Source organism: Neophocaena asiaeorientalis, unplaced genomic scaffold, assembly GCF_003031525.2.
Source record: "Neophocaena asiaeorientalis asiaeorientalis breed wild unplaced genomic scaffold, Neophocaena_asiaeorientalis_V1.1 scaffold33, whole genome shotgun sequence".
NCBI classification, from domain to species: domain Eukaryota; kingdom Metazoa; phylum Chordata; class Mammalia; order Artiodactyla; family Phocoenidae; genus Neophocaena; species Neophocaena asiaeorientalis.
Window position 1 is genome coordinate 2,586,349 of NW_020171988.1, and position 24,498 is coordinate 2,610,846.

The 24,498-nt window shown below is 41.3% G+C and overlaps 1 protein-coding gene across 1 annotated transcript in view; it reads left to right on the forward strand.

Annotated features, from left to right (window-relative positions):
* The first annotated feature begins 1,872 nt into the window (after positions 1–1,872).
* COL6A5 (collagen type VI alpha 5 chain) overlaps positions 1,873–24,498 on the forward strand; it is a 106,208-nt gene continuing 83,582 nt past the window's right edge. Inside the window, exons 1-6 of the mRNA XM_024747790.1 lie at positions 1,873–1,939; positions 2,853–3,443; positions 6,859–7,491; positions 12,529–13,089; positions 20,209–20,763; positions 22,833–23,408. Coding sequence (XP_024603558.1) covers positions 1,873–1,939; positions 2,853–3,443; positions 6,859–7,491; positions 12,529–13,089; positions 20,209–20,763; positions 22,833–23,408 — 2,983 coding nt within the window. The remainder of the gene's footprint in view (positions 1,940–2,852; positions 3,444–6,858; positions 7,492–12,528; positions 13,090–20,208; positions 20,764–22,832; positions 23,409–24,498) is intronic.

Here is a 24,498-nt window from a genome sequence, read left to right on the forward strand (position 1 = left end):
GTGTATTTTTTTTTCAGTTATTTTATTCTTCTCTTTGGTTCTTCTTTACATTTTCTAATTCTTTGTTAAAATTCTTGCTGTGTTCATTCATTCTTCCTGTGAGTTCATTGAGCATCTTTATGATCATTACCTTGAACTCTTTATCAAGTAGACTGCTTATGTCTCTTCACTTAGTTCTTCTTCTGGGGTTTTATCTTGTTCCTTCATTTGGAACATATTTTTCTGTCATTTATTTTGCTTAATTCTGTGTCTTTATTTCTATATATTAGGTAGGTAAGTTACATTTTTGATATTGGAGGAGTGGTCTTATGTAGGAGATGTCTTATGGGGCCCAGCAGCACACTTCCTTCTGGTCACCAGAGCTATGTGCTCTATGGGTGCCCCCTATGTGGGCTGCATGTGTCTTTCTGTTGTGGTGGGGCTTACTACTGGCCACACTGGTAAGAAGGGCTGGACTCCAGGCCAGTTGGTTGCCAGGCTCTGCCTCATGCTTTTGGGCAGGGCTGGGTCCCCAGTGGCTATTTGTGGAGTCTATGGTGTCCAGAGGCTTGTGCCGGCCTGCTGGTGGATAGAGGCCGGTCACAGGTGGCTGGCTGCAGGGTCTCTGTGCCTGGGCCTGGTGTTGACTGTCTGGTGAATGGGTAAGTCCCCTGGCACTAATAGGTTAGACGGAGGAATCTAAAATGGCAGTAACTAGTACCAGTGTCCTTGTGGTAGAATGAACTTCCTAAAATCACTGCTGCTGGGATGCAAATACTATTAATATACTAAAACACATTGAATTGTCCACTTTAAAGGGTAAATTTTGTAGAATGTGAATTATATCTCAATAATAAAATTAATGAATAAGTAAAATATATGATATATTAGAATATGATGAGTATAGATCTGAAAGTCATCGCTAACATGATTCAGCCAATAACTACTGAGGATCCTCGATTTCTTCCTTAGCAAAATAAGGGTTTAGTCTAAATGATCTATAGGGTGACCCCCAAATCTAGTTTCCAGTGATTCCCTCAGTCTTCCCACATGATTAGAAATTTCAAAGTAACCGCTGGAAAGGTCACCTCTAGAATAAAATCCAGTCCTTATACCTTTGGTATCTCATTGAAGGTATCTCTATTTTTGAGTATTGGTTATTTTATCTATTTCCCTATTAATAGAGAACAACTTTGACTTGGTGGAATTTCTGTAAGATTGTAAATTCCCATGAAGATTTCTGATTGTGTGCTCATGGAGAGAAATACTGAAGTTAAAGTAATTTATAAAACTGAGTATAACCAGAAATGAGGGAACAGTTCTTACAAGGGTTTAATGAAGAAAGAAACATGGGTAGCTGTTGGATTTTTGAGCCAAGTTGTGAACATATAAAATAGTCATTGTTGACATGAAAATAGATGGTTAAAAGTAGTGACTACATAAGTTCTGAGTCCAAAGATTTTGTATAAACCTCATGGCACAGTGGTTAAGAGCTTGGGCTCTGTGATCACCTTGTCTGGGTTAGGATGATGGATCCATCACTTACCAAGTCACCTGTGCCTGTTTCCTTATCTGTCACATGGGTATAGTAGTTGTACCTCCCAGTAAGATGGTTGTGAGGGTTAAATAAGATAATGCTTAAAAAGCACTGAGAAAAGTATCTGAGCCATGGCAAGCACTCAGCAAACATTAGCATTATCTATTGTCAACAAATACTCAAACTCTTGATGAATGTTTTAAACACTACTGGCATTATTGACTAATACAGTGTTTACAGTGTATTGTGCTCTAAACCAACTTTCCCAGTAGTTATTTCTTGTTAGACAATGAGATTTTTTTATATTGTAAATAACATTTTTTACAGAGTAAAAGCAAGAAAACGTCACTAACAAAATGAAGATCCTGTTAATTGTATTTGTTCTCATCCTTTGGACTGAAACACTGACATATCAGAGCCCAGGTACCAGTACATTTTATGCTTATTATTATTAGGAAAATAAATATTTTATGTCTCAACAAATCTTTATTTTAATAAATAGAAACAAGGAATTTATTTCTTTACTAAAAAAATCAAAGCAGACAGCATTTATTTGTAGTTGGCAATATATTCTATCAAGCAAATTTAAGCTCTCGAAGATGATGGAAAGCCATGGGCAAAATGCATGAATTATGCTACACCTGGCTAGAAAAACTTTAATTATTCATTGATTTGCTGAAGTCCTGATGTTCCATGTCTGTATGAATAGAGTCAACCCATATGTTTTGTGGGTCAGTTTGCACCTTGGCTTTAATAAATGAAAGAAAATGATAAAAGGAACACCACAGAGGAAATTTTATATATATATATATAATAAGTAATATAAAAGCTTTCATATTCCATATATGCATATATGGAATATGAAAGCTAGGTTTTTCTGTAATTACTGAAAACATCATTCAAAGAAGTATTTTTAACCCTGCACTGTACTACCCTAGGACTTCCTAGTGAATTTCAGGGTCAATTTGAAAGAAATGTCCTGCTTAGTTAAACATTTACCAGTAGATCACTAACTGGGTGGATGGAGGTGGCTGACCATGACTGCTAAAGTCAATGCTCCTGGTGCCTCCCCTTGTCCAGACTCTCTTTATGAGGCAGGTACACACTCCTCCACTCCCAGCTGCTGTGAATATTGCCTGCAATGGTAATAGCTCATGGCTGTACCCCACTTTCTCAGGACATTTTCCCTTGGCTTTCCCAGAACCACCTTACCCGTAACCCTCCACTCCTTCTCTCCAGTTCTTGGGAGAAGCCTGCAGCTGATGACTGACTGATAGGTGGGTACAAAAACTGTCCCTCTTGACCCAAAGGGTTTGTTGTCATTTTATTTTGATAGGGCCAGGCCCTGAGTATGCCGACGTGGTATTTCTGGTGGATAGTTCCAACTACCTGGGAATTAAATCCTTCCCATTTGTGAAGACATTCATCAACAAGATGATCAGCAGCCTCCCCATAGAGGCCCACAAGTACCGTGTGGGCCTGGCCCAGTACAGCAACGTGCTCCACAGAGAATTCCAGCTCAGCACCTTCAAGAGCAGAGGCCCCATGTTGAACCACCTCAAGAAGAACTTCAGGTTCCTGGGCGGTTCCCTGCGGATTGGGAATGCTCTCCGGGAGGTGCACACGACCTACTTCTCAAACGGGAGGGACAGGAGACAGTTTCCTCCGATCCTGGTGGTCTTGGCTTCAGCCGAGTCCGAGGATGCCGTGGAAGAGGCCTCCAAGGCGCTGCGCAGTGACGGGGTGAGGATCATCTCAGTGGGGCTGCAGGGGGCACCTGAGGAAACTCTGAGGGCCATGGCCACAGGCCAGTTCCACTACAGCCTCCGGACGGTCCAAGATCTCAGCATGTTCTCCCAAAACATGACGCAGATTCTCAAGGATGCAGCTCAGTACAAGGAGGTAGCAGCCCACTCTCATACAGTAGGTAAGGAATCCCTTGGTTGAAGAAGTGTCCCATCCCCATGTAATCTGGTCCAGAGAGCCATCTCCTATTATCTCTATGGTGCCACTCACCAGAAATCTCAGTATTTCATGTGGAAATGCAGAAGACCTCCTTCTCATCAACTTTCAGTCTTGATCGCCTAGGCTGAAAAGAGGGCTACTTTTACCCCCATGACTTACAGCTTCTCATTTGAAAAATGCTTTATTTATGTCTTAATCAGGTTCTCCATGAAGACCTGAAACAGAAGACCCTTGAGTACAAGTAGTTTATGTGGGAGGTAATCCTAGAAAGCATTAGTAAAGAAAGGGTAAAGTGAGACAGGAAGCTACGCATGCACTGTTGATGAACAGACGAAACAGGCCGGTACACAGTCATGGGAGGTGCCCAGTAAGTGTGCTGCACTAATGAGGGGCTCCAGCCATTGTCTCCAGAGTGATGTAGAAAGAGCCCCTAGCAAAATAGAGCTTCCTGGCTGCCTCTGTGCTCTATTGTTGATGAGGGGCTATTCTGAGTGGGTGCTATTTAGTTCTAAGACTTGAGGAAGCCACCTGGTTTGGTACAAAGTGCCCTGACCACAGGTCAAGAGGTCCAGACAATACCACTAGCTGACTGTGAACTTGAGGAAGTGATTTTATCTCTCTGAGCCTTGCATCAGCATCCTCCTTTGTACGATATGAGAGTTGGAATGATCTTGAAATTTTTTCCTGCTCTATCATTCACCAATTCCTTGGCTATCACTATGGGTTGATTTTGCAGTCAGACCAGCCTAGGCCTTAATAACAAACAGACTTCCTGAATCATAAGAAGTTTATTTATTTCCCTTGTAATGCTATAGGGCCAGTGTTCAAGTTGTCTTCCTTCTATTTAGATAATTATGTTGGTGGTGGCTCTTTCATTTTCAAATATTACTTTCAAGGTGCCTTGGGAATTGGTATAGAGCTGGTGGAAGGGAAAAAAGATGGAACATCACTCAAGATGTGATTTTATGGGCTAAGCTTGGAAGAGACACACACTACTTCTGCTCATATTTCATTAGCCAGATCTTAGTCCCATGGCCACACCTAATTGCAGGTGAGGCTGAGAAATCAGGTCTAGGCCTATGAGCAAGAAGAGGAAATGGGTTTGGGTAAGTATCTAGAAGTCTCTGTCACAGTTAGTGCTGCCCCTGAAGCATCAGGGAGTACTTTTACCTCCACTCTTCCCATCCCTCACTCTTCCTGCCTTGGGGAAAATAGCAAGTTCTTACAGCACATGTGCTTCTCTTCCCAGAGAAAAAACTTTCCTGTGACCCCTCACCCTGGGGACCTTGGAAATCTTACAACCCTGTAGGTAGCCTGAGCTCTCCAAGACCATAGGACTTTACCACCTTCTTAGAAGGTTTTGTGTACTGACCTGTGTTTCTCTCACTCCTCCTAATTTATTTCACAGTAGTATACAGTACAACAAGGTTTTGTTTGTCAAGACCCTATCCTTGCCTTTAGAGGTTAAGAGTAAGGGCTTTGGAGCCTGCGTTCAAACCCTGGCTTGGCTGCTAAAGACCTTGAGTAAGTTACTTAACCTCTGAGCTTCAGTTTCCTTACCTATAAAGTGAGGATATTAATATCTACCTTACAATATGGGTGAGATGACTTGTATGGATTTTGGCAGTTTACTGTCATTAATAGTAATAGCTCTTTGCAAATAAATACTGAGTTGAGTGGGCCATGCTGTAAGTTTGTTTTAGCCAACTATGTGAGGTTCAGAGTACATTGGTAGATTTATGAGAATTATTATACTTCCACAAGTATTTCTGAGCTCCCACCAGGTACCAGGTACTGGAGAGATAGAGATAAGTAAGGCATGCCTTCTGGCTTCTAGAGCTCACTTCTAGTTCTTGACAAGATTGAGCTTATCTCTTGGCTACACCCCCCACAGTTTTGGCTCCTCCACCTGTTCCTGGAGTGGGCATTCTGTGCGTGTGGTATACTCTCCTGTGGATTCCAGATTTATACAACCAACTGCTTACCTGGCATCTTCAATAGTATCCCAAACTTAGCGTGTCTGAAATGGAGCTCTTGACTTCTCCCTCCAACCTGTTCTTCCCACTATCTCCCCTATCTTGGAAAAAGATACCACCAGTATCCACTCAGTTGTTCAGGCCAAAAACCCAGGAGTTTTCACCACTTCCTTTTTGTCTCCCAATACTCATATCTAATTTATCATCAAGTCCTCTCTGTTCTGTCTCTAATTCATGCATCAAAACTACTCTTGTCGTTCTGTCTTACCTGCTTTATTCTTGTCCAAGAACCATTATCTCTTTCCTGGACTAGGGCAATTGTTTTTTAATGAATTCATTATCTCCCCTCAGGCACTAGGGTGATATTTAAAAGATTTAAATAAGATCATCTGAGCCCCATATGATTGGGCCCTACTTCCCTCTGACCTCATCCATCACTGTTCCCCTCACTCATTGGCTCCGGCTACTCTGGGCTTTTGCTTGTTTCTATTTCTCGCTTTTCTTTCTGCCAGAATTCTTCTTCCTTTCACACAATGTGTAGGTCAATCTTTCTCTTCATCTTTCTCAACCCAAATGTAATCCTTTCAGAGAGGTCTTCCCTGACTTTTTATGTCTCAGATCAATTAGTTCTCATCCCACATCCCCAACATAGGGTAACTCAATTGATTCACCTATTTTATTTCCTTGTTAGCATTTATTATGGTCTGAAATAGCATAATTTATTTATCTGTCCTCCCCATAGAATGTGAGCTCCCTGAACTCAGGTATATTTCTACTAATTTATGCCTATATTTCAGCATTTGAAAGTGGTGGTGGTGGTTCATACTGGTAGTGGTGGACTTGGAGGTGGTGGTGGTGATAGTGTTGGAAGTTCAGGTGGTGGAGTTGCTGAAAATGAGGGGTAGTGGTTGTAGAGGTGGTGGTGGTGGTGGAGGCGATGGTGGTAGTCATACTGGTGGTGATGGTGGTCATGAAGACCATGGTGGTGGCAGAGGTGGTGGTAGAGGTGGTGCAGGTGGAAGTAGTAGTGGAGGTGGAGGTAGAGGTGGTAGTGGTGGTGATGGTGGATGTGGTGGAGGTGGTTGCTGTTGGTGGTAGTAGTGGTGGTGGTAGTCATACTGGTGGTGATGGTGCTCATGAAGAACATGCTGATGAGATGTGGTAGGAAAATCATAATAAGCATTCTTCAGACAGAGGGAAGAGCATTGCAAATCCTCTGAAGTCAATGGCCAATGTAAATTTTGCTGAGAATTTTTATCCTTTTTTCACTAAAAAAAATGCTAACTGCATCCATCATGACTGCCTCTATTTTCACTAATGCCTTCTGACAATCTGTAGAGTGCCTTTCTCATTCTGGGCCAGAGGTGTGTACTAACATTCCTACTTTTTCTCCCTCCATAGTCCCCTTCCCCAGGGCCTGTCATAAAGATTCGCTTGCCGACATCATGTTCCTGGTGGATGAGTCTGTTGGGACCAAACAGAATCTAAGGAACCTGCAGAACTTCCTGAAGAATATCACCTCCTCCATGGATGTGAAAGACAAATGCCTGCGGCTTGGTCTTATGAGTTACAGTGACAGAGTTCAGACTTTTTCTCCTCTGAGCTCAAGCACAACCCAATCTGAATTTCAGAAGCAAATCCAGAAGCTTTCTCTGCGGGCTGGGAAATCCAATGCTGGTGCTGCCATTGAGAAGATGAGGAGAGAAGGCTTCTCAGCATCAAGTGGCAGCAGAAGGGCACAGGGAGTGCCCCAGATTGCAGTCCTGGTCACTGACAGACCATCAGATGACAAGGTGCGTGAGGCTGCACTGAATCTCCGCCTGGAGGATGTAACTGTGTTTGCCATGGGCATCCAAGGGGCCAACAAGACCCAGTTAGAAGAAATAGCGTCTTACCCTCCGGAACAGACCATCTCCATGATGAAGTCCCACGCAGACTTGGAAATTTACAGTAAGAAGTTCTTGAAAAAGCTCCAGAATGAAATATGGTCCCAAATTTCAACTCATGCTGAACAAATGGAACTTGATAAAACTGGTATGTCTTTAAAAATCCTTTTCATAGTATAAAAGTAATATGAGCAGTTGTCTAGGGCTGGGGCAGGAGTGAGGACTTGTTGTAATTGGGTAAGGGAACTTTAGGAGTTATGAAGATGTTCTAAAACTAGATTTTGGTGATGGTTGCACAACTTTATGAATTTCCTAAAAATCATTGAATGATTGCAGTGGATGAATGTTTTAAGCACGTAAATCATACCTCAATAAAATATACAAAATGTTAATTATAAAATAATTTGATAGTGTTGATGAACATAAAGAAAATAAAATCACCTGTGATCTTATCTTTCAGATAAAGCCATTCTTATCATTTATTTCTCTTATCTTTTAGTCTATTCTCTGTCTCTACACTCATGTACACACAAACACATGCATACACATTTCTTAAAAAAGATGTAACATTATGTGTATCAGTGCTGTCAAACAGAATTTTCTGTAATGATAGAAATGTTCTTTATCTTCACTGTTCAATAAGGAGACCACTAGCCAATCTTGGCTATTGAGCACTTGGAATGAGACTAATGGAACTGAAGAACTGTGTTTTAATTTTAATTTAATTTAATTTTTATTTTAATAGCTATATGCTGATGGCTGTCATATTAGACAATGCAGGAGCACACTGTTGGGTAACTTGTATCAGTTACAATTACTTCTGAGTGTGACTAACAAAAGAAAAAATAACAACAATTTCAATAGGATAAAACTATTTTTTTTTCTGTTTCACAAATAAGTCCTAAGGTAGGTATAAGGAGCTGGGTAGTACAACACCGTGTCAGGGACCCTGTCTCTTTCTAAGTTATTTTTCTGCTCTTTGTGGTCTCTATTCCCAGCATTATAATCCAAGATAACTGCTCCTGGCCTTACATTCACATCCAGCAACAAGAATTATGAAAGAGAAGGAAAAGGCAGGTTTCCCCCTCTTTTTCTTCAAGGATATTCCCAGGAATTACACTCACCATCTTTGCTTACATCCTATTGGCCAGAACTTAGTCACATGTCACTCTTCATTGTAAAAATGAGAACTAGAAAATGTAGTCTTTACTTGGGGCAGCCAAGTACCTAGGCAAATATTGGGGACTAAATTAGTGTAGAAAAGAGAATGGATATTAGGGATAACCGGTATGATATGCCTTATTCACTTTTCTATCAACCTTATAACATGAACTTTTGTCCATCTCCTTAAATTTTTTTGGCAATATTCTTTTTAGGTTGGGAATAATATTCCGTCCTATGGATATAACATAATTTGTTTAACATATCCTAAATTGTTGGATATAGAAGTCATTGCCAATGTTTCGCTCTTATAAAAGTTTTGCAGGGATCATCATTGTACTTATATCTTTGTACACAACCGAATCTGCTATAGTTTTACCAAGTTCTTTTCAAAGGTACCAGGAAATACTGCCAGAAGATACTTGATGTGACTTCGAGTTTATCGAATTCTGAGATATCTGCTGACATTTCCCTGCAGATAAAATGCTTCCAAACAATAGGAACTCAAATTTGGCAGCACTCACATGGGAAAGAATCCTCCAATGATGTTAAAGACTAATTTTAAATTCAGATTAGCCGATTGAAAGTTTAAGGATGCAATCCTGGGCCAGCCGTTGATTTCCTCTTGCATATATACATTACAAGGCAGCAGCAAGAAACCAGTCCCCTATTACCTCCTGAGTGATACAGAGAGGAGTCTCTCAGAGTGGCAGCTGCCTTGGTCTAGTAGCAACTTTTAGGGCATAGGAGAGATGTGTAGCGCGGTCTCTCTCAGGGAGTTTGAAATTATGTGACAAAAAACTATTATTGTCATTACAGAATTTCTAAATGGGAAGATATGGGACCAAGGCTAGGACAAGGGCCATCCTTATCTTCCATAAGGCCTCAGTAAGTGCCTTCTTATTAATTCAGTGGCTCTCTAATACTGGTACCTGACTTATATTGAGTTCCTCAGATATAGATGTCAGATAAGGATTCATGTGAAACTGATATATTAAAAATATACCCAGGAAAAACTGGAGATTGGTAGAGAAGGGAGGATATGGGACCAGGAAGGACAGGATGATAAGCCCCATGATAAGTCCCATGGAGGGTCAATTCCACAGGACCATTTGAGAGACAGTGTGGGTTAAACCTTAGATTTGTCCTAGACAGAGGTCAATGTAACTGGAGAATTTATATTCCAGCACACAGAAGGGAATGTACATTTCCAGACACCTCTGGTTTAATACCAAGCAAAAAGGGTTTCAACAACCTGAGAGCAGCCCACCCACCCACAGACACAGGTGCTAGCTATTTGAATGAAAGTGCTGGGAACTTGTTACACAAAAATGGTAAAGGGTTTGAGGGGATACGGGCAGAGCACCAAAAGTGTCTGCTGTAAATTTATCAGGACTTCCTGAGGAGCTTGCTAATAATTCAGTGGCCCAACCCAATGACTCAGCCTCTGTGAGTAGGGCCTAGGCCACCTGGATTTTAGAAAGCTCCCCAGCAAACTCACTCTAGCAATATCTGAGAACCACTGCCTCAGTGAATTTGCCATGGTCTACAGTGGGGTGGCCAGCTTTGTAGTTTCAGAACGGTCAGACACAGAGAACCAGTCTCTACTGACTTAGTCCCTGCTGTATCCACCACCTTCGGCACCACTAGGTATTCAATTTATTAAATAGAACTTCATTAAAGCAAGGAAAGACTCACATTAACCAAACCAAGAGGCTATGCATAAAAAAAGATTGACGATTATCTCTGCAATGGAACTATTAGTGCCCAGGGACCTTGACATTCATGTCCTCTGAGCAACATAGTCTCTCCCTGTAGACATATAGACAAGTCAGAAGCTAAAATGTGATCAAAAGACTGCTGGATGATGTGGAATCAGAGCAAGGGAGTTAGTTTTATGACTGAAATCTCTAGTGGTATTTAATCAGGGGAATGACTATTTTAAAATCAAATATATAGATCTACATCTCTGTCTATCTCTCTGTAAAACTGCAGGTGAGGCCTTGTGCCAGGAGACACCTTTCTCTTCAACCCTGTCCACTTGAACTTTTTAGATGGATATATTCTGTAATTACACTGTCCAATATAATAGCCACTAGCCACATGGGACTTTTAAGCACCTGAAATGTGGCTTTTGCAACTGAGGAGCTGACTTTTAAATTTTATTTAATTTTAATCAGTTTAAGTTCACATTTTAATAGCAACATGTGACTCACAGCCCCAGGCAGAGTTGGATGGGTATTGCCATGGTTACCCCCGACTCGAATTTTTCTCTTCCACATTACTGACCACCATTCTTCTTTATTACATATATAAGTCAATTCATTCTGGTTGCTGTCAAGTTTTTGTGGCCTGGCATCACCCCTGTCTTTTACAGATAACTGCTTACCTTTGCCCTAATACTTTTTTTTAAAATAAATTTATTTATTTATTTTTGGCTGTGTTGGCTCTTTGGGGTTTCTCTAGTTGCAGGAAGTGGGGGCTACTCTTCGTTGTGGTGCATGGGCTTCTCATTGCAGTGGCTTCTCTTGCTGCGGAGCACAGGCTCTAGGTGCACAGGCTTCAGTAATTGTGGCTCGTGAGCTCTAGAGTGCAGGCTCAGTAGTTGTGGCGCACGGGCTTAGCTGCTTAGCGGCATGTGGGATCTCCCCGGACCAGGGTTCAAACCCGTGTCCCCTGCATTGACAGGCAGATTCTTAACCACTGTGCCACCAGGGTAGTCCCTGCCCTAATACTTTATATGTAGATTTTATAGTTTAATTCTCAGGGTCAAGCTTATTTCCAGTATTTCTGATTTCTTAAGGACCAACTCTTCATAGCCTGAAGTAGTGTCAATAGCCATATATTGCCAACAAGCTATCAAGAAAGAAAATATTTCTGAAATGACTAAATTGTGTTGTATTTTAAAGACCTTTTCACATACTCAACCAGGTAATTGTGCACATAAATAAATTTTAAAGGTATGCTTTTCCTTCTACCCAATTTCAAAAATGGTTAAATAGAGTTGTAAATAGACTATTATGAAAGTTAAAGCACTTTTTCAGAGAAGCTGCTCAACAAAGGAAGGAACAGTTAGAGCTCCTTTATTTACAATTTTCTGTTGAAATCCTGTGATATACCAGGCCTACCGGGCAGAAGCAGAAAACTAGGCAAAGTCTCACCCTCATGGAGCTGACATTCTGTGACAGGAGACAGGCTGTGTCTGTCTGAATAGGTAATTTCAGAAAGTAATGGGCATCATAAGGAAAATAGGTTAATAGAATACACAGTGATTGATGTGCTTTAGCTGGAAGGGAAGCCCTTCTAAAGAGCCGACATTTGAATTGGCATGTCCAGGAGGTGGGAAGGAACCAGCCATGAAGATTTTGGGGGAAAAATATTCCAGGAAAGAGGATAGGTGCAAAAGCCCTGGGGCACATTTAGAGTACAGTAAAAGCCCAGTGTCGCTGGAACACAGTGAGGAAGATGAAGAATTGCTGGAAATAGGGTCAGAGAGAAAAGAAGGGGGAAAGATCAGCTGATTTTTCATTTTTAAATTCTAAATACAATGATAAATCGTTTAAGCAGAAGAGTAATATGATCTGGTTCTAGTTTTAAATACATTATTCTAGTTGTTCTGGACAGAAAAGGTTATTGGGGAAGTAAGAACAGAAGGTCATTTCTCAGGAAATGTTAAGGCATAAACTAAAAAGCTAGGTGTCAATACGAGAAAAACGATTTTAACTAAAAGCCTGGAGACTTGGGAATCTTGTCCTTACTCTTTAATTCACTGGCTGTGTGACCTCAGACAAACCACTAGGCCTCATTCAGTTTCAATTTCCTCAGAAGGCTGTGGTAAATTTCAAAGGAGAAAATGGGTATGAATGTGCGCAGCGAAGTGTCCAGGCTCCGTGCAAACCTGAAGTGTTCTCATTCTTTAGAACCTTCGCAGTCTCATCCTCCTCTCCAAACCCTCCTGCAATGTTCTCTCCAGATTCTCTATAGTTAACAGAGAATGCAATTTCTGCTTTCCATTTTTCTTCAGGCTGTGTAGATACAAAAGAAGCTGATCTCTATTTCCTCATTGATGGCTCAAGCAGCATTCAGAATAAACACTTTGAGCAAATCAAGGAATTTATGCTGGCGGTGATAGAGATGTTTAGCATCGGCCCAGACAAAGTCCGAGTTGGAGCTGTGCAGTATTCCCACAAGAGGGAGGTGGAATTTGATATCAATGACTATCCTAATGATGTGACATTAAGAAAGGCTCTTTCTAACATCAAGCAACTTGGAGGCAGAACTCTTACTGGAGCAGCCCTGGATTTCATTCTGCCACTAATAAGGAAGGGAAGGAAGCAGAGGATGAATGAGGTACCCTGTTACCTCATTGTGTTGACTGATGGGAAGTTCATGGATGATGTCCTGGGACCTGCTGAGAGACTAAGGGCTGAACACATCACCATCCACGTGGTCGGCATTGGTGAGGCTGACAGAACACAACTGCAACAAATTGCTGGGGCAGAGGAAAGGGTTCACTTTGGGCAGAACTTTGATTCTTTAAAAGGAATCAAAAATGAAGTTGTTCGCAGCATCTGCACTGAGAAAGGTAAGCAAAAGTAAAAGGCTTTATTCTCTGTACTTCGTTGGTTGCTTCAGGCAGATTAATAGGCCAAAACAAGGAATGACGTGACCAGTTGTCTGGCTCACATTTTGCTAACTTCCTTTATAACTGTGGAGGGATTCAGCCCCTCATTTTAAGCCAATTGCCAAGGTTGGAGAATCCCTGTATAGACAGCTGCCCTAAGGCCATCTCGAAAGCCATAAGTGTGAAGGTTGCTAAGAATGTTGTTGCTTTGACAAAGCCCACTGCTGTGGAGGATAAGAAACTTTTATTTGTGTATGTGTGTGTTTGTGTGTGCGTACACACTAATTCAGGCAGATGAGGACAGTGGAAAGAAAATGGGCGCTGGCTTTAAGTAGATTAGGGTTCAACTCACTTCACTGCTTGAACCTTGAACTTCCTTGTCTGGAAAATGAGGATAATACCTACATCAGAGTATCTGTATAGGTTTAGCATAATAAACACCAACCATTATTTCTCTATTATGAATGCACACCTAGGACATATGTAACCCTTGCTTATTTTTATTTATAACAGAAACACGTATTTGCATTTTTGTTCTGACCAAAAATTAAGTAACAGAAGTAAGGAAGAACAATGTGCAAATTCCTGCACCTGATTGTTATTTCTCTTATTAGTAATAGCCACTTATCTAAAAAAAAGATACAAATGAACTTATTTACAAAACAGAAATAGACCCACAGACATAGAAAACAAACTTATGGTTACCAAGGGGAAAAGGGGAGGAGGGATAATTTAGGAGGTTAGGTTTAACACATACACACTACTATATATAAAATAAACAACAAGAACCTACTACTGTATAGCGCAGGGGACTTTTACTCAATATTTTGTAATAACCTATAAGGGAAAAGAATCTGAAAAAGTATATATATATATATATATATATATATATCTGAATCACTGTGCTGTACACCTGAAACTAATATGACATTTTTAATCAACTATACTTCAATAAAATTTTAAAAAATAATAATAGCCACTTACTAATTGAAGATGGGTGTGTGTTGACTGTGAGTATTAGCACCTGAAAATATCGTCTGCCAAGAGTCATGTTACTTACTGATTAAGATAAAGGATGATGGAGTCAAAGCATCAAAGTACACAACCCAGATTTATCAGTTATTGGCTGTGGACCTTGAATGGGTTACTTACTGTCTACCTGCCTTTGTCCCATATGTGTAGGCATATTGTGAAGCCTAAATGTACTAATACATGCAGGCACTTAAAAGAGGGCTTAGCCCATGGTAAGCGCTACATAAAACGTGGCTATTTTAAAAGTTGGTCAAGGTGTTCACTGATGTGGAAAGGAAAAGAATTCTAACTTACTTGAACTTACAAAAGTGAAAATGTGTTAGAATTTTTTCTGAGTCACTAAAATCCAAAGAAAAATAAACCAGCAAATAAGTAGCATTAACAGTAAAATCCTAAATCACAACTTTATTGATTTTTTTCTTCCTTCCACAGTAGTGGAGTAGGGTTTTCAGGATGTCTTAGAATGAGTGTAAGAGTACAGATTCCCTGACGTTTCCTGGAGTTTATGCCAAGGAAAGTAAAAGGGTTTCAGGAAACCTAAAATAGATTGTACTTCAGGTCTTCTCAAGGGAGAAAGTCATGGACCAATCTGAAGAAAGACAGTACGTTTTTTTTGTTGATCAGGTAGTTGCAGTTCAGGTGCCAAAACCCTGGCACACCTGAGGGAGGAGACAAACTGTGGACAAGGAAATGAGCCATAATATGGTGAATAGAGAGGCAGGAAAACTAAGGACCCTATGCTGGAGGGCCTGGAAACCACTGACTGGTCTCAGAGCACATGTGGATGGAATGACACTGTGTATTGGTTCAGGAGCAGGTTAAGTGGTTCTAGCAAAAAGACCCTAAACTACACAACATAGAATATTGTTTCTCTTTTCTGTAATAGTCCAGGGTAAGCAGTCCAGGTCTAGCAAAGAGGCTGGTTCATTACCCTGCATTTGTGGAAAGGGAGATAGGGCCAGGGGAGCCCACCATGCTCAATTGTTTTATTGTTAAGTCCCAGAAGTGGCCAAATCAGTCCTGCTAATATCTACTAGCAAGAACTTAGTCACAGGGCCACATCTAGCTTCAAGGAAGCCTGGGAAATATAGTCTTTACCTGGGCAACCATCTGCCTAGTTGAAACTCTTTTATTGACGTGGAAGAGTGGGAGATGGTAGAGGGCCAGAGTGGCTTCCATGACAAATTGAGACGAGGAGGTAGATCCTGTGAATACTGAACCACAGGTAAAAGTCTCCTCTTTTGACATGTGTTCATGGAAGAGAACCTTCCACACTTTGCAGAGCTGGGGCTTTGCCAAGGCCACAAACGTCTTCGGGAACTTCCCTATTTACAACTTTCAAAATGGGTCCAGGGCAGCATGGATCTCAAATGATGGTTTTAATACCCTCTGGTGAGCCTTATACAAGTTATTAGAATACAGATAGCATCTTTTAATTCTTCTATGGCTGATACTGTATCATCGTTTTCAAATGTATCATCATTTGAAAATGATGATACATTTTCAAATACTATGGGATAGATTCTGTGAGTATTGAGGGAGGGGCTGGTAAAAGAATGGCAGTGATAGCAGATAGACAAAAGGGTTAAGACTAAGGAGATACATGCTAAAGAAAATATATTTACACTATATATAGAATATGTAATATAAATATATACTATGGTACATATATATGTATATATATACACACACAACTCCTGCACCATGAATTAATAACACTTTTTTATGGCTGATAGAAATTGGTCTTCTATGTGTGTATATATGTACAGATACATATATATGCATATAAATGTCCACTTCCAGTCAGTAGGGTATCTACAAATTTTATGTATAAATAAAGGAACAGTCCATGTTGAATGGATATGTGCTTACTAATGTACTTATTATCTCTAGTAAAAGCTTTTCACCTAAATTTCTAATATTGATTTGTAGAGTTTATCAAATCACTTTATTTTTTTTAACATCTTTATTGGAGTATAATTGCTTTACAATGTTGGGTTAGTTTCTGCTGTATAACAAAGTGAATCAGCTATATATATACATATCCCCATATTCCCTCCCTCTTGCATCTCCCTCCCACACTCCTTATCCCACCCCTTCAACTGGTCAAAAAGCACTGAGCTGATCTCCCTGTACTAGGCAGCTAATTCCCATTAGCTATCTATTTTACATTTGGTAATATATATATGTCAATGCTACTCTTTCACTTCTTCCCAGCTTACCCTTCCCCCTCCCAACATCCTCAAGTCCATTCTCAGTGTCTGCATGTTTATTCCTGTCCTGCCCCTAGGTTAGTCAGAAACTTTTTTTTTTTTTAGATTCCATATATATGTGCCAGCATACGGTATTTGTTTTTCTCTTTCTGACTTACTTCATTCTGTATGACAGACTCTAGGTCTATCCACCACACTACAAATAACTCAATTTCGTTTCTTTTTATGGCTGAGTAATATTTCATTGTATATATGTGCCATGTTTTCTTTATCCATTCATCTATCGATGGGCACTTAGGTTGCTTCCATGTCCTGACTATTGTAAATAGAGCTGCAATGAACATTGTGGTACATGACTCTTTGTGGATTATGGTTTGCTCAGGGTATATGCCCTGTAGTGGGATTGCTGGGTCGTATGGTAGTTCTATTTTTAGTTTTTTAAGGAACCTCCATACTGTTCTCCATAGTGGCTGTATCAATTTACATTTCCACCAACAGTGCAAGAGGGTTTGGTGGTACTGAATTCTCTTAACTTTTGCTTGTCTCTAAAGGTTTTATTTTCTCCATTCGAATCTGAATGAGATCCTTGCTGGGTAGAGCAATCTTGGTTGTAGTTTTTGTTCTCATCACTTTAAATATGTCCTGCTACTCCCTTCTGGCTTGCAGAGTTTCTGCTGAAAGATTAGCCGTTAACCTTATGGGGATTCCCTTGTATGTTATTTGTTGCTTTTCCCTTGCTGCTTTTAATATTTTTTCTTTGTATTTAATTTTTGATAGCTTGCTTAATATGTGTCTTGGCATGTTTCTCCTTGGCTCTGGACACGCAGGCTCAGTGGCGATGGCTCACGGGCCTAGTCGCTCCACGGCATGTGGGATCTTCCCAGACCGGGGCATGAACCCATGCCCCCTGCATCGGCAGGTGGACTCTCAACCACTGCACCACCAGGGAAGCCCCCCATATTAGTGAAGTTTTCAAGTTTTCAAGTATAATCTCTTCAAGTTATCTTCTCAGACCCTTTCTTTTCCTCTTCTTCTTCTGAGACCACTGTAATTCAAATGTTAGTACATTTAATGTTGTCCCAGAGATCTCTGAGACTGTCCTCAATTCTTTTCATTCTTTTTACTTTATTCTGCTCTGCAGTAGTTATTTCCACTATTTTATCTTCCAGGTCACTTATCCATTCTTCTGCCTCAGTTATTCTGCTATTGGTTCCCTGTAGAGAATTTTTACTTTCATTTATTATATTATTCATCGTTGTTTGTTTGCTCTTTAGTTCTTCTAGGTCCTTCTTAAATGTTTCTTGTATTTTCTCCCTTGTAATTCTAAAATTTTGGATCATCTTTACCATCATTACTCTGAATTCTTTGTCAGGTAGACTGCCTGTTTCCTCTTCATTTGTTTGGTCTGGTGGGTTTTTACCTTGCTCCTTCATCTGCTGCATATTTGTCTGTCTTCTCATTTTGTTTAACTTACTGTGTTTGGGGTCTCCTTTTCACAAGCTGCAGGTTCATAGTTCCCGTTGTTTTTGGTGTCTGTCCCCAGTGGGTGAGGTTGGTTCAGTGGCTTGTGTAGGCTTCCTGGTGGAGGGGACTGGTGCCAATCTTCTGGTGGGTGGGGCTGGATCCTGTCTTTCTGGTGGTCATGGCTGCATCCAGTGGTGTGTTTTTAGGTGTCTGTGAACTTAGTATGATTTTAGGCAGACTCTCTGCTAATGGGTGGAGTTGTTTTCCTGTCTTGCTAGTTGTTTGGCATGGGGCATCGAGCACTGGAGCTTGCTGACCGTTGGGTGGAACTGGGTCTTACCATTGAGATGGCGATATCTGGGAGAGCTCTCGCATATTGATATTATGTGGGGCCTGGAGGCCTCTGATCGTCCAATGTCCTGCACTCAACTCTGCCACCACAGTGGTCCATGCCTGACACCAGGCGGGAGCACCAAGATCTTGTCAGCCACATGGCTCAGAAGAAAAGGGAGAAAAAGTAAAAGAAAAAAAATTTTTAAATAATTTTAAAAATTATTCAAATAAAAAATAATAATAATAAAAAGAAGAGAGAAATAAAACCAATAAACCAATCCACCAATGATAACAAGTGCTGAAAACTATACTAAGATAAACATAAAAATCAGAAACCAGTCAGTTGCAGACAGCAAACCCAAGTCTACATTTGCTCCCAAAGTCCACCGCCTCATTTTTGGGATGATTCATTGTCTATTCAGATATTCCACAGATGCAGGGTACATTAAGTTGATTGTGGGGATTTAATCCACTGCTCCTGATGCTGAATGGACAGATTTCCCTTTGTCTTCTTTGTTCGCACAGCTCCTGGGGTTCAGCTTTGGTTTTGGCCCCACCTCTACATGTAGGTCACCCTCAGGAATCTGTTCCCACCCAGACAGGACAGGGTTAAAGCAGCAGCTGATTATATGTCTCTGGCTGATTCAGGCTGGGGGGTGGGGGCGGTACGGTAGTTATAATTGGAACGCAGGGCGAGCCTGCAGTGGCAGAGGCTGCCATGACATTGAAACAGCCTGAGGCGCACCATGTGTTCTCCCAGGGAAGTTGTCCCTGGGTCATGGGACCCTGGCAGTGGCAGGCTGCACAGGCTCCTGGGGGGCTGTGGACAGTGACCTGTGCTTGCACATAGGATTCTTGGTGGCTGCAGCAGCAGCATTAGCATTTCATGCCCAGCTCTGTGGTCCGAGCTGATATCTACAGCTCACACCCATCTCTGGAGCTCATTTAGGTGGTGCTCTGCCTTCTGTGGGCAGACAGGGAAGGAATCCTCTCTCCTCGTGCACCCCAAAACAATTATCTCTTGCCTGTTAGGCAGGTCCAAACTTTTCCCCAGACTCCCTCCCGGCTAACTGTGGCACACTAGCCCCCTTCAGGCTGTGTTCATGCAGCTAACCCCAGTCCTCTCCCTGGGATCTGACCTCCGAAGCTGAAACCTCAGCTCTCAGCCCCAACCAACCAACGGTGGGTCAGCAGACAACCCTCTCAGTTTGGTGAGTGCTGGTCAGCACTGATCCTCTTTGAGGGGATCTCTCCTCTTTGTCCTCTGCACCCCTGTTGCTGTGCTCTCCTCCGTGGCTCCAAAGCTTCCCCCTTCCACTCCCCGTCTCTGCCAGTGAAGGGACTTCCTAGTGTGTGGAAACTTTTCCTCCTTCACAGCTCCCTCCCAGAGGTGCAGGTCCCGTCCCTATTCTTTTGTCTCTGTTTTTTTCTTTTGTCAGCATTCAATAGGAGTTGTTCCACATGTAGATATATTTTTGATGTATTTGTGGAGAACAAGGTGATCTCCACATCTTACTCCTCTGCCATCTTGAAGGTCCCCCCTCAAATCACTTTAAATTATCCCAGAAAATAATGCTATATAAGGATTACCTGGAAATTTGTGTTTCAAGAATATACATAAAACCCTGGAATATTAGTCATATTAGTGCCAAAAATTGCTTACTTTTCTCTGTCCTTTTTTGATCACCATTGCATCCTTAATGTATAGCCTGATGCTTTCTATTTCATAAACTTCAAAAATTATGAATGAATAAATGCATAATGCATATATGCATAAGTGAGTGAATGAATATATACTTTTGAAGTTGTATTTCTTCTCTAAAACTTCTTAGGTAATCTTCAATGAATTTCTGATTTAGAGTTCTAGTCAGCAGGCTTCTACAAAAGAAGCAGATAAAATTTTCAAATGCAATGGAAGTTGCTTGAGTTAATTTTAGATATTTTCTGATTAAAGGATTTATTTCTGCTTTACTGTCTTTTATACATTCTGAGGACAATTCCAACCTGGTTTATTTCTGGTCTTTTTGATTACATGCAGGATGTGAATACATGAAGGTCGATATCATGTTTCTGGTGGATGGTTCTAGCAGTATAGGATATGAAAATTTTGGGAAAATGAAAACCTTCATGAAAAACCTGGTAGCTAAGGTTCAGATTGGCCCAGACAAAACCCGAGTTGGTGTCATTCAATTCAGTGATCATAATAGGGAAGAATTCCAGCTTGATAAATACTATACACAAAAAGAAATTTCTGATGCAATAAACAGAATGTCTCCCATCAACAAAAACACTTTGACTGGAAGAGCACTAACCTTTGTGGATCCATACTTCACTGAGCCCAAGGGGGGCCGTTCAATGGTCAAAAAGTTTCTCATCCTCATCACTGATGGAGAAGCCCAAGATGATGTGATAGACCCTGCAAAAGCTCTTCGGGACAAAGGTGTGGTCATCTTCTCTGTGGGGGTGTACGGGGCCAATAGATCTCAGCTGGAGGAGATCAGTGGGGACGGCAGCCTTGTCTTCCAAGTTGAGAACTTTGATGATCTAAAGGCAATAGAGAGTAAACTCATCTTCCGCGTGTGTGCTCTTCATGGTAAGTGACCCTGTTATCCTCCAGGACTCAAGGGTGTGAGCTGTTGACTTTATAATGGGGTGAACAGTGACTTGGACACTGGGCTTGGCCTCCAACTGGACTTTGATATTAAATTTTGATCTTATCTATGCTATGTTAATATACCCATGACCTCAGGAACATATATACGAAATACCAAGACATATTCTAGAATAACAGTTTTGTCAGCTAATTTGGCAAAATGTACTCTGATTTTGATGACTTTAAATATATTCCAAGAAGGTCTCAGAATTTTACATTAAATTTCCAACTCTTTAATACCTGCATACCTAGATTTTCCAGAGCCAATTTTTAATCCCAAATGATTCCCCAAATTGTTTCTTGGCTACCTATAACCATTGTTAAGCAGTAAATAGAAATACAAATTCATCTTCCTCTTAGTTAAATTAAAACCAATATCCTAAGCACAGCATCGCCCCAACAAAAACCCTCTGTATTTTAAAGTTATAGTGTATATTTTCATTACTTCACATTATTCTCTTACCCTCTATCAGCTAAGTATCATGTATCAGCTGTTTGTGTGTCTATCCCTTTGGAAAATTTTAATTTGCTACTTTTTAAAAAAACAATTGCTTGGAGTCATCACTTTTATCTGACAAACTGTAATCCTTTTCAAATTGAATTGAACAACCTTCAGTTTGAGCCCATCAATTTTAATGACTCGAGTAAGAGCTTGCTATAAATCCACATGTAAGGTTAACAGCACCTGTGCTTTTAAATCTACCATGTGCTGTTGTTATCTGTGTTTTGGATACAACTAAGGGAACAAACCAAAGCATTAGTAATTGTATATTGTTCCTCTGGCAGCAGAGGCCTCCTCTGGACTTCGTTCTTCAGGATTATGTGTTTCAAAATTTCAGAAAGTTAACAAATAAGATGTCTTAGTATAAACTCTGAGCTTTAGGCAGTAGCTCTAAGATTTCTCTTGGAACAGCTTAACTGGAATTTTTTTTCTTCCTCCAAGAATGGCAGTGATTCCCAAACCCTTGGGAGTGTAGACACATTCTAAGTAAGGCTTACCTTAAGGCCACGGCCCCACCTTTGAAATCCAAAGGGCTCTTTCCGGCCTTTCTTCATTTTGAGAAATGTAATGTTTGTGGAGACCTTCTCTATAGCATGAGGTGAAGTTTTAGCTGACTCATACATTAGATCAATTCATAAATATTTATCAAGTTATGACTAGTCACCAAATCACACTGAGTTGTTTTTCTGACGTAGCCTGGGCTCATCCACAGTGGATGAGACTTGAAATTTTGAGGCCTCATTGTTAGAAATAAGTATTGGAGGTAAGATAGGCAGGTGGAGGTTGAACCTTTAGGAAACATGTGCTTAAGTTACTTAGGGAAGGAAAAGAGTGGAAACAAGCTCACACTTTGGAGACTGAGCCAGAGTGGTTGCTTGGCTTCTAATGTGGAAGAGGGCTTGGGGCTGGGGTGAGGTGAAAGGAGACTTAGCTCTCCCCCTACATGGGCTTTTCTGGGTTCCAATTTGAGAAGTCAGGGGAAGGAATACGTGTAAATTCAAAGAGGCATGGTGCACATGGGAAAGTTTATCTACTAGAAGATGAGGAGACAGCTGGAGTCTGAAGGAACAGGATGAAACTCCCAGTTTATCCACTGAGCCCCTGACCCTTTCAAAACTACAGGCCAGTCTGGCAAACATTGGTCGTGTCTCGCCACTGAACTACATTGAATTACCTTCTGACATTCCCTTCCAGTTGAAAGCCTGCTTAGCAAAAGGGGTTGCACGACCTGATGAAATTTAGCAGAATAGAGTCGGGAGGCGTGAGGAGCACCAATCTGATCACAGAGTTACATAGATAAGGGTGCCAGTGTCCTTGGAATCATGATGTGGGCAAGTTCTACATCTCTAAGCCCTCAGCTTCTTTCTCCTTAAAATGGCAACAGTAACTAAGTGAACTGCAGTATCTGGCACGTGGGAGGGACGTGGCAAACGTAGTTTGCTTCCCTTCTAGTCTGTGCAGAACACACTGCAGGAAGTTTGTGATGCCTACTCTCTTCTCCTTTCAGATTGTAAAAGGATTAGACAGTTAGACATTGTGTTTGTGCTGGACCATTCAGGCAGCATCCTGCCCCAAGACCAAGAAAGCATGATCAATGTCACTCTCCATTTGGTGAAGAAATCGGATGTTGGCCCGGACAGAGTTCAGTTTGGAGCGCTCAGATACTCGGATCATCCTGAGGTTCTCTTCTACCTCAATACGTACTCAAACAGGTCAGCCGTCATTGAGCATCTGAGGAGGCCCAGGGACACGGAAGGGAATACCTTCACTGCCAGGGCTCTGCAGCATGCAAACAACCTGTTCATGGAGGAACATGGCAGCCGTCTCAAGCAAAACGTGAAGCAGATGCTGATCATCATCACAGATGGGGTATCCCATGACCGAGATCAGCTCAGTGATGCGGCTTCAAAATTAAGAGCCAAAGGCGTCATCATCTATGCAGTGGGTGTAGGAAAGGCCGACCAAGAAGAACTGGAGACTATGGCGGGGAATAAAAACTATACTATCCACGTCAGTAATTTCGACAAACTGAAAGATATTTACCTGCCTCTGCAAGATAGTATGTGTACTAATGCACAAGAGGGTAAGTTGGGCTGTTAAAGTTTCTACAGGGATAGCGATACAAGTTTACACAAAAAATATATGATGACTTGGCTTCCCATTACCTGGGTGTCACAGGATGAACATTTCTCTGCTCAGGCTACCAGTTTTCTCATCTCTGAAAGAAATGCATTGTTGATTAAGCAAGAGTCTAAAGGTCCTTTGTCACCATATTGAAGACATTATACAAGAAGGTTTCAGAAGCAGTCCTTGCTATCTGGCCTCCCTGTTTCCTTTATCTTGTCAGAAAGGACTCTTCTTAGGGCAATATTCACCTTTCCTCATTTCACGGCTGCCTGTGCTGCCCATTTGCTTAATGGCCCCAAGTGCAACTACTCGGTATCAGTTTCAGGCCAAACTCAAGTGGAGAGTTTCATGGTTTAAACAGATAGACTTTTGTCTTCAAAGTTCCATGGGCCTCTAAATGGGATTCTCAGCATCCTGTAGGGCCATTGGAAGTCCAAGTGGTATAGTGAACTTTTCTGGATAAAGGCCAGGAATGGGATAATAGAGACTGGCTGCTAGGAACCAGGAGGGAAGGGATCAAAGCTTATCCGTGAGATACCCCAGGGCAGGAGGGGCTGGAGGCATCACATCTGAGGGAGGAAAGGGTGAGATCTGCCACCTGACCTCAAAGCAGCAGATATTGGCAAGTCATCTAGGAGATCTGTGTACCTCCTTGGAAGGCTGGAATCCTGGCCAGATATTAGCCCAGGCCTCCTGACATGGCAGATGCATCAGTCAACCAGCTAACTTCCTTTCTTCTTTCCTCTTCCCTCCCTTCTTCTGACTTCCTTCTCTTTTTCCTTTCCTCCTCCCTTCCTTCCTCTCTACCAGTTTGAAACCTACTTTTGTATCCAACACAAATCATGTTTCTATGACTGACATTTACTCACTCTCATCTCTGTGAAATAGTCCAACCCCAAACAAAACCTCCCCCCATATCCTGTGTCGGACCAGCATTTGCTAGGCTGGGTGAAACTACTTCTGACCTCCACAGCTCTACTTTACTTAAGTAAGCAATAAATTCAGCTTCTTGGTTTCAGATACTGAATAATGGTATTTAAGAAAAC